The sequence below is a fragment of the Rhinoderma darwinii genome, chromosome 3 (assembly GCF_050947455.1).
Source record: "Rhinoderma darwinii isolate aRhiDar2 chromosome 3, aRhiDar2.hap1, whole genome shotgun sequence".
Classification (NCBI taxonomy): Eukaryota; Metazoa; Chordata; class Amphibia; order Anura; family Rhinodermatidae; genus Rhinoderma; species Rhinoderma darwinii.
In genome coordinates, this window is record NC_134689.1 from 255,116,922 (window position 1) to 255,132,411 (window position 15,490).

Genomic DNA, 15,490 nt, shown 5'->3' on the forward strand with positions numbered 1-15,490 from the left:
AGCTCCTATCAAAACCTATGTGTTTCAATGGTTACAGACAACAAACGTGTAGAATTCCATGGAGAGATACGAAATACGAAAAGGTTTTGAAGGTGGACATAACCGATCAGTGACTTGATGCTGCCCTCGGACCAGACAGCATAAAGTATGATTTCAGAATGCTGTCACTTATGTCGGATAGTTAAGTGACTTTAAAGAAATGACATTTGGAACGTTGCAACGCTCCCATCGCGCTAGGAGGGGGGATTTCCGGCATATTCATGAGCATGCACTGCATCTGCCGACGATGGACAGCTTTCTCCCTATGCACCATACTAGGGAAAGCTGTCAATCATTGACGAGGAGCAGCAGCTTTTATATATTTTATATATCAGCTCATAACTACGCCGGACTCCTTCCTCCCAGCGCGATGCGAGCGCTGCAACGTTCCAAATCTAAGTTCTCTAAAATAACTGAACTATCAAACTTAAGTGACAGGCCGCTGTCACTACTTTACGCTGCCCTCAGAGAGAGAGCCACATAAAGTTACCGACAGCTTCCCTTTAACTGAGACTTTGGCAGGGCTATAAAATGTACAATAAAATTCAGAAGACATAAAACATGGCAAATAAATTAAGAACATTTTCTTTGGGCATAATAAAAGAAAAGAGCTTTACTTGCTGGAGAGGAGTAACAATTCCGCCAGTGTTGGACCCAAGAAATATTTCTCATAAGACTCACATGTGAAGAAACAGCTTCTGCCATTGCTAGGTTCAATATCCCTGTGGAGAAAAAAAATATGGCATATGACAATGCATGAATTAAAGTCGCAGTTGATGGCATGCTCTCTTCTAGCTGGTAATCCTCTATACTAGAGATTAACCGTCCAAGTCTTCTCCAACATCTAGCTTCAAACAGCAGCACCCACGTCTGGACATATAAAGCACATTGACATGACACGGAGCTGTACCTCATAGGGTCATTTATGAGAGGAGCAGATCAGCGCTGTCACTAACCTGCACTAGAAACTAACACTTATTTCTGCACTAGTTTACACAAATGAGTACCTTTATGAACAAAATCTGCGGATGGAGTGCGTGAAAATGATCTCCACATGAGCCTGCGGACTTAGAGGCGTTACCTGCAAGAATTAGCTAAGAATCACCCCAAACACATTGAGGCCGCTGCATAGCAAACAGCAGGACCAGATACTGGAATTACTTATTAGGAAGGAGTCTGGATGAATCATGGGAACCCTGGTTTGTACAGGAGTTTCTCTTTAAGAGACAAAGCTTATTAAAGAGGACCTGTCACTAGCTCATATAAGTTGAACTGGTTAACGGACCTGAACAGCAATTTCTCAGATTCCAGCGCTGGTGCTTCTCATTTTCCTGGACCCAAACCGTTCCAGAGATATAGCCCACTGTTGTGTTGGCTCCCTATATGATCATTTTGTGCAGTTAGCCAACTGGGTGGAGCTAGCTTCCGTGATGCTGACCAATCAGTGTGAGGCAGCTTCAAAATAGCATAAAGGGAGCCAACACAACAGTGGGCCATATGGTATGGGGGGGGGGGGGGGAGGGAACCAGTGCTGGAATAAGGGAGACCGCGTTATTCGAGTTAGTATACAAGTTCAACTTATGTGACCTAGTGACAGGTTCTCTTTAATGTGTCCCTTTTATTCTATTTCAGAACTGTTGTATTGATATAAAGATATTAAAAGAGATTAGTCATGTTCAATGTAATCCCGAGTTGAGCCTGGGCTATAGAATACCATGACTAAAGCTGGAATTACACACTGATATTTTATATTACTACTTGAACCCCCAAAGTTCCAAAAAGAACTCAAATTACACCCTCTATTGTTAAAAATTACATTCCCATAACCTCTTCTCCATTTATTCAACCGTCAGAACAGCCCCCTCCCCCACTAATCTAGCTATCGCTTCCTTTTAAATTGGCCCTATTTGTGTTTAATATAGGGAAATTAGATTGTGAGCTCAATTGGGAACAGGGACTTGGGATGACAATCTCTGTACAGCGCTGCAGAATATGTTGGTACTATATGAGAAGTGTTATGAAGGTGAGTGTGAAAGAGACAATAGTGGGTGAAGATTGTGAGGAGATTGCAACCTTGTGGGTGGAACTAGAAAGGGAGGTAAACACTGAAAATATTACTTTTGGTGTAATCTATAGAGTAATGGCTCTTGAGAGCTAGAAACGCGTCAAAGGGGACGGACGCTTTCTGTAATTTGTCCACTTTAAGCTGTTCTTCTTTATTTATTTAAATAGCCAGCGGAAAAGCTGATTGATTTTTCTAATTCCACAAGGAGTGCTGATCTTTTCCTCCTGAATGTAAGCTATAGACCCCCCAATATAACTGAGGAGATGGAAGGTCAGCTATATAAACAGATGGAGCAGGCTGCACAGGCGGGTACTGTTGTGATAATTTTGAGATTTTAATTACCGGGATATTAATTGGCGTCATGGTTCGGCTTCAATTTTATGGGCCAGTTTGTGGAAGACCCGACTAGAGGTGAAGCTCTGCTGGATCTGGTCATTTCTAATAATGCAGAGCTTGTTGGGAATGTCAATGTTCGTGAAAACCTCGGTAACAGTGATCACAATATACATTCAGCAAATAACCCAAGCACTCAAACGTATGAATGAATAAGATTTGTTTAATTCTTGTATTATTTAATTTTCAGTTTGTTCTTCACTGAAATAAATCTTCACAAAATTTCAGTAATTGCTAACAATCTGCATGTGTGTCTGCCCGTGCTGTCAGCAGACACACATGCAGAGCGTCTGGTAGACGCCTCGTTACACAGTTCCACAGATCCATTCAGTCTTAGCGATTTCGAAAAAGGCCAGAGTTGGCCGAAACGTCATTTTCAATCGCTTGTCAGCAATCACTGAGATTTACAATCGCTTGTCAGCAATCACTGAAGATTTACAATCGCTTCTTAGCAATTACTGAAATTTTGTGAAGATTTATTTCAGTGAAGAACAAACTGAAAATTAAATAATACAAAAATTAAACAAATCTTATTCATTCATACGTTTGAGTGCTTGGGTTATTTGCTGAATGACTATTGTGGGTTTGCCAAACCCGAACCCTCACAGCACTTCAACATCTCTACCAGGAGTTCTATCCAATTTTTTATATATAGTGATCACAATATAGTTACATTTTACCTATACTGTAAAAAACAAACAGGCTGGGAGGGCAAAAACACTTAATTTTAAGAAGGCCGATTTCCCCAGGATGAGGGCTGCAATTCAGGATATAGACTGGGAAGAACTAATGTCAAATAATGGAACAAATGATAAATAGGAGATTTTCAAATCTACTTTGGGTAATTATAGTGCAAAATTTATTCCTATAGGTAACAAGTATAAACGACTAAAATTAAACCCCACATGGCTTACACCTTCTGTGAAACGGGCAATACACGACAAAAATAGGGAATTTAAAAAATACAAATCTGAGGGTACAGCTGTAGCCTTTGTAAAATATAAAGAGCTTAATAAAATCTGTAAAATGTAATAAAATCAGCAAAAATACAAAATGAAAGGCAGGTGGCCGAGGATAGTAAAACAAATCCCAAAAAATTCTTCAAGCATATAAATGCAAAAAAGCCAAGGTCTGAACATGTGGGACCCCTAGATAGTGGTAATGGGGAGTTGGTCACAGGGGATCAAGAGAAGGCAGAGTAACTAAATGGGTTCTTCAGCTCTGTATATACAACAGAAGAAAGAGCAGCTGATGTAGCCGATGCCAGTGCTGTTAATATATCAGTTGATATACTGAATTGGATGAATGTAGATATGGTCCAAGCTAAATTAAATAAATGTACACAAGGCTCTGGGACCAGATGGGTTACACCCTAGAGTTCTTAAGGAGCTTAGTTCAGTTATTTCTGTCCCCCTCTTCATAATATTTAGAGATTCTCTCGTGACTGGTATAGTGCCAAGGGACTGGCGCAGCGCAAATGTGGTGCCTATTTTCAAAAAGTCCCCGGGTAATTATAGACCAGTAAGCTTAACATTCATCGTGGGGAAAATGTTTGAGGTGCTATTGAGGGACTATATACAGGATTATGTGACAAAAAATAGTATTATAAGTGTCAGCCAGCACGGTTTTACTAAGGACAGAAGTTGTCAAACTAACCTGATCTGTTTTTATGAAGAGGTGAGCAGAAGCCTAGACAGAGGGGCCGCTGTGGATATAGTGTTTTTGGACTTTGCAAAGGCATTTGACACTGTCCCCCATAGACGCTAATGGGTAAATTAAGGACTATAAATTTAGAAACTATAGTTTGTAATTGGATTGAGAATTGGCTCAAGGACCGTATCCAGAGAGTTGTGGTAAATGATTCCTACTCTGAATGGTCCCCGGTTATAAGTGATGTACCCCAGGGTTCAGTGCTGGGACCACTATTATTCAACTTATTTATTAATGATATAGAGGATGGGATTAATAGCACTATTTCTAGTTTTGCAGAGGACACCAAGCTATGTAGTAATGTTCAGTCTATGGAAGATGTTCGTAAATTGCAAGCGGATTTGCACACACAGTGTTTGGGCGTCCACTTGGCAAATTAAGTTTAATGTAGATAAATGTAAAGTTATGCACCTGGGTACGAACAACCTGCATTCATCATATGTCCTAGGGGGAGCTACACTGGGGGAGTCACTTGTTGAAAAGGATCTGGGTGTACTTGTAAATCATAAACCAAATAACAGCATGCAATGTCAATCAGCTGCTTCAAAGGCCAGCAAGATATTGTCGTGTATTAAAAGAGGCATGGACTCGCGGGACAGTGATATAATATTACCACTTTACACAGCATTAGTGAGGCCTCATCTAGAATATGCAGTTCAGTTCTGGGCTCCAGTTCATAGAAAGGATGCCCTGGAGTTGGAAAAAATACAAAGAAGAGCAAAGAAGCTAATAAGGGGCATAGAGAATCTAAGTTATGAGGAAAGATTAAAAGAATTAAACCTATTTAGCCTTGAAAACACACAACTAAGGGGGGACAACGATTAAAGAGAACCTTTCACCTCCCCATACATGTGCAGCTGAGTGCAGCATGTAACGGGGGGGGGGGGGGAGGGGGGGGATGCACAAACCATGGGGCACTTTACATTTTTTTTTCTACCCACCTCCGTTATTTAGTTATCGGTGCTGTTATATTTGGCACCCTATATTTAAATAACCCCCTGAACAGTCAACTGGGCGTGTACTGGCAAGGGGGAGTGTTACTATGGCTGTGACACTGTCCAATCAGATATGGACAGTGCCATAGCAGGAGAGAGAGTGTGCAATTACAGTCTCTTCATCCGAACAGGTAAGGGGGTGTGTCAGCGCTCCCCAGCTCATACACTGTCCGTAGCAGTGACACGCCCCCTTGCCAGTTCAGCAGACAATACAAGACTGATCTCTCACCAGAGCTGGAGATGAGAGCGTGCTCTCCTCTCCAGAGCTCTTACACTGTCCGTAGCAGTCACATGCCCCCTTGCCAATTCGGGTGAAGAGACTGCTATCGCACACTCTCTCTTGCTGTAACACTGTCCATATCTGATTGGACAGTGTCACAGCCATAGTAACACGCCCCCTTGCCAGTACACGCCCCGTTGACTGTTCAGGGGGTTATTTAAATATCGGGCGCCAAATATAACGGCACCAATATCTAAATAACGGTGGGAGGTACAAAAAAAAAATGTAAAGTGCCCCAGGGTTCGTGCAGCCCTCCCCATTACATGCTGCACATGTATGGGGAGGTGAAAGGTTCTCTTTAACTTATATAAATATATTAATGGCACATACAAAAAATATGGTGAAATCCTGTTCCTTGTAAAACCCCCTCAAAAACAAGGGGGCACTCCCTCCGTCTGGAGAAAAAACGGTTCAACCTGCAGAGGCGACAAGCCTTCTTTACTGTGAGAACTGTGAATCTATGGAATAGCCTACCGCAGGAGCTGGTCACAGCAGGGACAGTAGATGGCTTTATAAAAGGGTTAGATAATTTCCTAGAACAAAAAAATATTAGCTCCTATGTGTAGAAATTTTTACCTTCTCCTTTTCTCATCCCTTGGTTGAACTTGATGGACTAACTATGTAATTATATAAACAATAGGAAATAAATAGATAAGTGGATGCTGTATGTTAGGGTTCGTCACTTTATTTATTTCAATAGTAAAAATAACCCCTCAGGTTTATAAGCTACGCTTTACTGCTTGCCAAAACCAACATAAATAAATGCTGTTAGTGGAAAAGTTTTTCTGAAAAAATGAAAAAACCGAATGACAGAGTAAACCAGCAGACTTTATTCACACCATGACGGTAACCCAACGGAACCCATTAAAGTCAATTGGATACATCGGTGGCACCGTTGGTGTCCTTCATGATGGAGCAGAGCAACGGAAACACAGATGTGAACGTAGGACAACACTTTCTAAAAGTAGCGTATCTTATGCCAGCCTAGGTAATATGGAAAGTTGGAGTGATTTGCACCAAATTTCTTAAGGGCTATGTACACCTTTCAAATCATTGTTTTGTTGGGTTTTTTTTTAATAAAAAAAATGTTCATCAGCGTGTTTGGTGCAACTTTCTAAATACCTTTTAGTAAAAATTATTTTTACTTGTTGAGATACAGCTGCTTTGTATTCTGAATCCAGAGCAACTGTATCTTGCACGGAGACCTGAATCTGTCAGGTCAGCGGCACTGACGGATTCAGGTACGAACTTATATGTGATCGGTAACAGCTCAATCCTGCGTGTCAGAAACACACAGGAGCCGCTGTCATCGAACCCGTCAGTCCCGCTGACCTGACAGATACAGGTTTCAGTGCTAGATACAGCTGCTCTGTATACAGGATACCAGGGGCATTTCTAGGGTCTGAATAGATGAATATGTTTACCCCCCCCCCCCCCAAAAAAAAATGTATGTATGTGTGTGTGTGTGTATATATATATATATATATGCATATTTGTAGCACTACACCCGATAGCTATGGATATAGGGTCCAGCTCGCTGACATTGTGGCTCCAGCGCTGGACACAGGAAAGGCAAGTATAATAATTGTTTTGATTTATGTGTTATTTTTTTTTTTTGTGTTTTGTGTTTTTTTTACAGTTGTGTACTACTTCGGATTCGAGGGCAGCGTTTTTTTTTTATTCTCAATAAAATGGTTAACGAGGAGTGTGGAGGTCTTTTATTTCAATAAAATATTTTTTCCATACCCTTGAGCAGCAGGAAGATGTGACAGATTAGGAGGCATGCTACTCTTATTAAACCTGTCACATCTTACTCCAGCGGAGTAGCATATGAAACACCAGTCTTAGTAAACCTGCCCCACAGTCCCAGCAATTGACACTTGTGACATATACAAACAACATGCCAGCAGTCTGAGTCACTGGACACCCCCTTTAAGAAACATTTACCATTAGTGATATGAGGCAGTTCCTTCTAGACCAGACATGGGCAAACTACGGCCCGCGGGCCACATACGGCCCGTTAGGCTTTTTAATCCGGCCCGCCGAACTTGTCCAAGATATATCCGTCCTCAGCAGCTGCTAGTTCGCGCAGGAGGACGGATATATCCGTCCTGTGATCGCGCGGGTACTGACAGTTTACCCACGCGATCAGCGGCAGGAGCACGGCTGTTATACACAGCCTGGCTCCTGCTGCAACTGCCGGAATCGAAGCACGCGCCGATTCCGGCAGTTTAACCCATTAAATGCCGCTGTCAACAGTGACAGCGGCATTTAATGTGTTTGACAGAGGGGGGAACTCCCTCTGTCTCCCGATCGGCGCCCCCGCAAACAAATCGCGGGTCGCCGTCGGGTTTCCATGACAGCCGGGGGTCTAACAAAGACCCCCAGGTCTGTCTTCAGCATCTGCCTGTTAGGCGATGCCAGAGGCATGACCTAACAGGTTGCCTGTCAGTTTTAGGGGAGATTCACACGAACGTTGCGTTTTTGCGCGCGCAAACAACGCAGCGTTTTGCGAGCGCAAAAACCATTTGACAGCTGCGTGTGTCATGCGTGTCTGATGCGCGGCTGCGTGATTTTCGCGCAGCCGGCATCATAGAGATGAGGCTTGTCAACGCCCGTCACTGTCCAAGGTGCTGAAAGAGCTAAATCTTTCAGCACCCTCGACAGTGAATGCCGAACACAACAGCGAAAAACCTGTAAAAAAAAAAGATAAAGTTCCTACTTACCGAGAACTTCCCGGCCGTTGCCTTGGTGACGCGTCCTTGGTGACGCGTCCTTGGTGACGCGCCTCTCTTGACATCGGGCCCCACCTCCCTGGATGACGCAGCAGTCCAAGTGACCGCTGCAGCCTGTGATTGGCTGCAGCCTGTGCTTGGCCTGTGATTGGCTGGAGCTGTCACTTGAACTGAAGTGTCATCCCGGGAGGTCGGACTGCAGGAAGGAGACAGGAGTAATCGGTAAGTTAGAACTTCGTTTTTTTTTTACAGGTTAATGTATTTTGGGATCGCAAGTCACTGTCCATGGTGCTGAAACAGTTTAACTCTTTCAGCACCATGGACAGTGACTATCTCCTGACGTCGCGTACCGATAATTTTTTTGCCGGGATCGGCCAAAACGAGTTTGGCCGAACCCGGTGAAGTTCGGTACGCTTGTCCGGCTTCGCTCATCGCAAAGACACTCCGTTTGGATGTTCGGAAACAGAAAAGCACGTGGTGCTTTTCGGTTTTCATTCATCCTTTTCACTGCTGTTGCGCGAATCACGCTCGTCCCACGGAAGTGCTTCCGTGTGGTGCGCGTGATTTTCACGCACCCATTGACTTCAATGGGTGCGTGATGCGCGAAATACGCAGAGTTTTTGAACCTGTCGCGCTTTTTGCGCAGCAGACAAACGCTGCGCAAAAAGCACGGACTGTCTGTACTGCCCCATAGACTTGTATTGTCCATGCGTGCCGCGTGAAAACCACGCGGCCCGCACGGACCGAATACACGCTCGTGTGAATCCCCCCTTACACTGACAGGCAATAATGCTTTGGTATACGAAGTATACCAAAGCATTATATATGCGATCGGCACATCGCATAGTGAAGTCCCCTGGTGGGACTAAAAAAAAAAAAGTAAAACCGTTAAATAAAGTTTGTGAAAAAAAAAATAAAAAAAATTACAGTCAAAGTCAAATAAAACTACTTTTTTGCCCCAAAAAGTGGTTTTATTTAATAAAACGGTCAAAACAAATCACACATACACATATATGGTATCCCCGCGATCGTAACAACTTGACCAATAAAATGAACACATTAATTAAACCGCCGGATGAACGGCGTCCAAAGAAAACGCAAAAAACAACGGCAAAATTCTCTCTTTTCTCCCATTCCCCCCATAAAAAATAAAATAAAAGTTCATCTATAAGTCCTATGTACCCCAAAATAGTACTAATGAAAACTACACATTGTCCCGCAAAAATCAATCCCACGTACGGCCACATCGACGGAAAAATAAAAAAATTACGCCTCTTGGAACGCGGCGATGCAAAAACAAGTAATTTTTTTCTAAAAGGGTTTTTATTGTGCAAACGTAGAAAAAACATATAAAACCTTTACACATTTGGTATCCCTGTAATCGTGCCGACCCATAGAATAAAGTGAACATGTTATTTACGCTGCATAGTAAACGGCGTAAATTTATAACGTGAAAATTAATGCTGGAATAGCTGCTTATTTTCAATTCTCTCCTAAAATAAAGTTAATAAAAGTTAATCAATATGTTATAAGCATCTAAAAATGCTACAATTACAAAATACAACTCGTCCCGGAAAAAACAAGCCCTTATACGGCTATGTAGACGGAATAAAAAAAGAGTTACGACTCTTGGAATGCGACCGTGGAAAAACAAAAAATAATCCTTGGTCATTAACGTGCAAAATGGCCCGGTCATTAAGGGGTTAATGTGGCGCGTATTTCTCTTTATTTCACTTTAATTTTCACTTCGTTTCACGTCACCATTAAGCCCTTCGGTTTTCAAAGAGTACAATATCAGCCGTCACTTTGCCACGAAGCATGCAAACTATGCTAGCAAGCAGTCAACACAAGAACGGGCGGCTACTGCTCAGAGGTTGGCAGCTAATTTACAGAGTCAACAGAACTTTTTTCTTGATAAATCACAGTGCGTATGTTATTTTAATCTATTTACATTTCCTTCTCCCAGTATCTGCAAAATAGTATGTAAATGCCATATCTTGCATATTCCTTGAGACAAATTTATTAACTGATAAGGGCTATTTTTCACATTTGAAAGACAGTTAATAAATTGGGTTGTAGTGTTCTTACTGTGCTATGAGGTTTGCACACACTACATTTAATGCTTTAGTATATCCGGCCCAAACACTCCCTCCAAATGCTCCTGGCCCGGCCCCTCTGTCAAATTTTAGAACCCATTGTGGCCCGCGAGTCAAAAAGTTTGCCCACCCCTGTTCTAGACCCTGAACGCAGCATTGTACGAACAGCTTCACGGACAAGGCGGCGTTTATAGCTGCTGAATGCTCCCGTCTATTTCATTCTCTTCTTCTTAGTCTGACTACAGACCTGGCGTTCAGTTTAAAAGGAAACCCGCATCTATAATAACCTTTAACGCCTACCCCACTATAGATATATGTGCCCCCGCACTGTACGTCCTAAGACAAATAATATCTCCCCCATCACGTGCATAGCTCCTGCCGGACATGCCACCATCCCCCAGCACTTACCAACTGAGCTCTCCAGCCGCCTCCATCACCTCTATGTGCGCGACTACCGCACCACGTGTGGCTCACAACATCTACGTCATCAGCCCGGAACAGCCTCGTCGTCGCCAAGAGCTTGTCTTGTCTGCACGTCTGTAAGTGTTCCAGCGCCATCTAGGGGTCACTGTGCTAATTGCACATGCAAGTCAATTTTACAACGTTTGGAAATTCCACTGAAAACCATTTCTATTCAAATTGTCCGACAAATACATGATGATTGTTTTTTTTCCCCGTTTTTTTTTCCTTTATTCTCCTTAACTGCACAATTACTGATATCTTGTCTGAAAATGTTAGGTTTAGTTTAAATATATAAGAGACAGAATTCAATTTGAACATCTAAATAAGTTATTTACCTTGCTAGATAAATCTAATAAAATGTTATGTATAAAACAACAAATAAAATGCTTTAGAAGTTATATGAGTGTTCATTAAAACTATTTGCAAACTTCCATAAATGCAGAGGAACATGGTCAAGCGTTTCCTGGTGTGTTCACGAGGGCTGTAAAATCAGACGCTGAATCTGCCTCGGTGCGATTTCCATGCTTATTTTGGATGCTGATTTTGAAATGTTGAATTATCAGCGCCGTGTGAACTCGGGACTCGGCCGTGAAAAGGCATCACTGTGGCAAAAGTACCTTTAATGACTGCCGTGATAAGGTGTATGGGCGGTCATTATCGGGTTAAATTGGAAGGACTGGTTAGCACACCACAGTTTTTTGCAGTTTTTGGAGGATAAAACATGGAAATATGCATCAAAAACTGCAGCAAACTTCTGGGAACCTGTCATAGGTGTGAACTGCACCAATTTGTATTGATATTGTGAAGGATGGTTTATTTGTTTATATTCTCTGTATTAAATTACATTATGAATTATCAAGCAAGATGCCGAATTACAAAGTTATGTATTCTCCATTATTTTAATGATCTTTCCTCTACATAGTTCTGCTCGAGTCTCAAAGAAATGTGTTATATTTATGTGGTCATCGTGTGGCCTTCATACATCCATGGCTGGCGGGTTGGCTGAACGCCCAGACATAAATGCAACTATTTGTCGTTATCGCAACAAACTTCCTCATGGGAAAGAACAGTTAACACCATCCCATTGTATGCTTGTCTCAAGGTGTTACCTGATGTCAGCATTTTAATGAAGAATTATAATTATGTATATGAAATATTCTCATGTATGCTATTGGCTGAATAAGAATTATTGTCACATTGCCTCTGATTGGTTAACCTCAAGCCTACACCCCATTTGAATGATATTATTATAATTGAGTTTGGCAATAAACCCCCACAGGAGTATTTTGAGCATACCAGCAGCGTCTGTGTGTTATTTCTCCTCTCTCGATATATATCGGTATGAAATCTCCTGATTAGGATGCTGGATAAAGTTCCTGGCGTGAGTGTCTGTTGGAACTCTCGTCTAAATTTCAGTCTAATATATATTTTGAGCCATTGACTTCCACGACAATATGTAGAGATTAGTAAATGATTTCTATACCAAATGAATTCCACACCAAATTTCCCAAAAGTTTTGGATTCGGTGAATTGCGGAAAAATGGTGGCCACTTGATTTTTAGCTATAAAACCAATGCCATGCTCCTGTCGGGCTTTCAAAGATTCTTGCAGACATGCCACTGATGAAATCGGCCACTTCTAAGTTTGCCCTACCAGTAGTCATCTGGGCAGTACTTGAAAGCTGGGGTGTCACAGCATCCAGGCTCTTTACATGCCTTTTTCTCCTTGTTTGCCACCCCCATTATCGTTGCGCAGTGAAGGTGTGCTCTAGAGGAGAGAAAAATCTGCCAAATCCAAAGGAAAAGTCTCATGGGATGTGGCGCATATGCAGTGAGCGGATGAAGCTGGGGACGGTACACAACACTTTGTTAATAAAGTGTGTAAGTAGCCATCTTGTGGGAGTCATGAGGACAAATAGTTGCTCTTCATCGTGGTCATATATAGTCCAAGCAATATGTGGATAGACTTAGTGTTAAGCTTGCAGGAGTAAGATGCGGCTAATATAGTTAGAGGCGCATCTTCTGCTGTCCGTGTGCAGAAAGGGAAATCTACGGCAGCTACAAACTGGCCTAGATTTGCGCTAGTTTCTGGTGTTAAGCATAGTAAATGTGTCAGGCCGTGGATGGCCATGCTACCTTCTGCTAAGCTGACAGCTTTTTTTAAGAGTAAGGGAGTAAAAAAAAAGCGCAAATTATTGCGCAAATATGACGTAGGCCATAGTTTGCGACTTTTTAAAGCCTGAAAACTAGCATAAAGCCCTTCATAAATTCTCCCCAAAGTGCAAATGTTTCTTGTAATATAACCATATCCAGTGTGATAATGCCTCATACACACCGCTCTCGCAGACTCCCCTGTCACCAGATCAAAGCATAAATAAAACAGTAATGGGATGTTTTTGTTTTTTTTTGAAAATTCAGTTTATTTTTAACAGTTTTTAACATGACAATTTATAAATTGCTAATGTGATGGGAAATTCTGATTATTAAGCCCTTATAACGTTCTCCTATGACTTGAATAAAAATGAAAGGCTTCTAATCACCTCTTTTGCAATACATAAAGGCATTAGGCAGGGATACCTTGTCTTCCTCCTCCTTTTTGTGTTAGCCATTGAGCCACTATTGACTAGCCATATGGAAGTAATCCTGACATAAAGGACTTCAAGATTGGACAGGAAGAAAACACAAATGTGCTATTTGCTTGCAATATTTTATTAACATTAGCGTCTTCCATTAACCCCTTAAAGGGGTTGTCCGAGATACCAACATTTTTTCAAAAACTGTGTCATACATTACCCCTCATACAGACAACCTAAATAAAGCATTATTTTTTTAAAAAATTCTACTTAGCACATTTCTTCTTTGAATTTAGCACAGCTTGTTTACATGCAGTTCAGCTCTGGTTTGTTGATCTTTCCTTGTTATGAAACTTTTTTCCCGTGCACGCTCATTGCAGGCTGCAATGAGCGTGCACGTACCTTCCAAGAGTTCACGTGAGCTGTCCTTGCTCCTCCCCGCTGACCTCCTTCACTGCACTTGTCTCCTTGCTGACATTCTTGAAGGATGATGAGCAAATGTTCTCCTCCCCATTATGTTTTTTACATTTATGTTTTCTTTCTCTTTTTAGGTCTATAAACCTCTTCGTGTCTCCCTCACCCTCGTCCACCCTCACCCTCATCCACCCTCACCCTCGTCCACCCTCACCCTCGTCCACCCTCACCCTCATCCACCCTCTTCTATCTCATGTCTCTCTCCACTAAGGCCATGTTCACACTGAGTTCTTTTGCAAGAGGAATATCTGCCTCAAAATTCCGTCTTGAAGTTTGCGGCAGATTTACCTCTCCCTGCACGTTGATTTTTGCATCGTTTTTCCCGGAGTTTTTTGTGCGCTGTTTGCGTATTTGTTTGCCGCTTTGTTCGGGGCGTTTTTCGCTTCGTTTATCTTGGCGTTTTTTGCTTGTTTGTTTGCGTCTTTTTTTGCGATGTTTTTTGCTGTGTTTTCCATTGCGTTTATCGTAGCCTTTTTCACGTCGTTTATCATTTCTTTTTTTGCGTCGTTGTTTGCGCCTATTTTTGCTGCGTTTTTCGTTGCGTCTTTCGTGGCGGTTTCCCAGTTGATTTTCACTGCGTTCTTTGCCTCTGTTTGCGGCGTTTTTCGCGTCTTTTTCCGCTATGTTTTTCGCAGCGTTTTCCGTGGCGTTTATCGTAGCCTTTTTTGCGTCGTTTTTCGCGTCTTTTTTTTGCGTTTTTTTTCGTCGTTTTTCATTGCGTCTTTCGTGTCGTTTTCCCTGTCGTTTTTCGTGGCGTTCTTTGCCTCTTTGTTTGGGGCTTTTTTCACGGCTTTATTTGCGATGTTTTTCGCGGCATTTATCGTAGCCTTTTCGGCGTTTTTTTTTTGCGTCTGTTTTTTGCGGCGTTGTTTGTGGCTTTTTTTGCTGCGTTTTTTGCGCCGTTTTCCGTGGCGTTTTTCGCCCGCGGCAATTGAGCGCCGCGGGCATAAAACAACGCGAAATACGCTTTCTCTGCCTCCCATTGAAGTCAATGGGAGGTCAGAGGCGTAAACGCCCGAAGATGGAGCATGTCGCTTCTTTTTCCCGCAAGGCAGTTTTAATGCTCGATTTTAATGCTTGTTACAACAAATTGCAGCATAAATCACGCACCAAACACGCTTGTTTGGTGCATGGTTTTCACGCATGCATCTACTTGAGTGTAGGTGCATGATAACGCACCAATAGAGGACATGCAGTATGTTTCACGCAGCGGACTCTCGCTGCGTGAAAACGGCCCCATTGAAATAAATGGGTCGCGTGTGCTGTGCGTGGTTTCGACGTGGTGTGAATGGGGCCTTATGCGCGATTTACACTAGCGTGAATCAAGTCTGTGTGCTGTGCTTTGAAAAAACGCACAACACACGCAACCCATTTATTTCAATGGGGCCGTTGACACATGCGTGACTTTTCACCAGCGAGAGTCCGCTGCGTGAAACATACTGCATGTCCTCTATTAGTGCGTTATCATGCACCTACACTCACATTGAAGTCAATGCATGCGTGAAAACCACAAACAGCACACACGTGTTTGGTGCGTGATTTACACAGCAATTTGTTGTAAAAAAGAAGAAAAAAATGGGCTGGCTTTGTGAGTGCGTGAATAACACATGACAATCGAAAAGCACACTGATGCATAAGGGCGGATTTAAACGAGCGTGTGCGTTTTGCG

At 42.4% G+C, this 15,490-nt stretch overlaps 1 protein-coding gene across 1 annotated transcript in view; it reads right to left on the bottom strand.

Annotated features, from left to right (window-relative positions):
- The window catches only part of ICE2 (interactor of little elongation complex ELL subunit 2), an 85,496-nt gene extending 74,686 nt beyond the window's left edge, over positions 1-10,810 (bottom strand). Inside the window, exons 1-2 of the mRNA XM_075857788.1 lie at positions 10,722-10,810; positions 657-761 (exon numbers count right to left, since the gene is read on the bottom strand). Of these exons, the coding sequence (XP_075713903.1) occupies positions 657-761; positions 10,722-10,747 (131 nt within the window). The 5' untranslated portion in view covers positions 10,748-10,810. The remainder of the gene's footprint in view (positions 1-656; positions 762-10,721) is intronic.
- Positions 10,811-15,490: the final 4,680 nt, after the last annotated feature.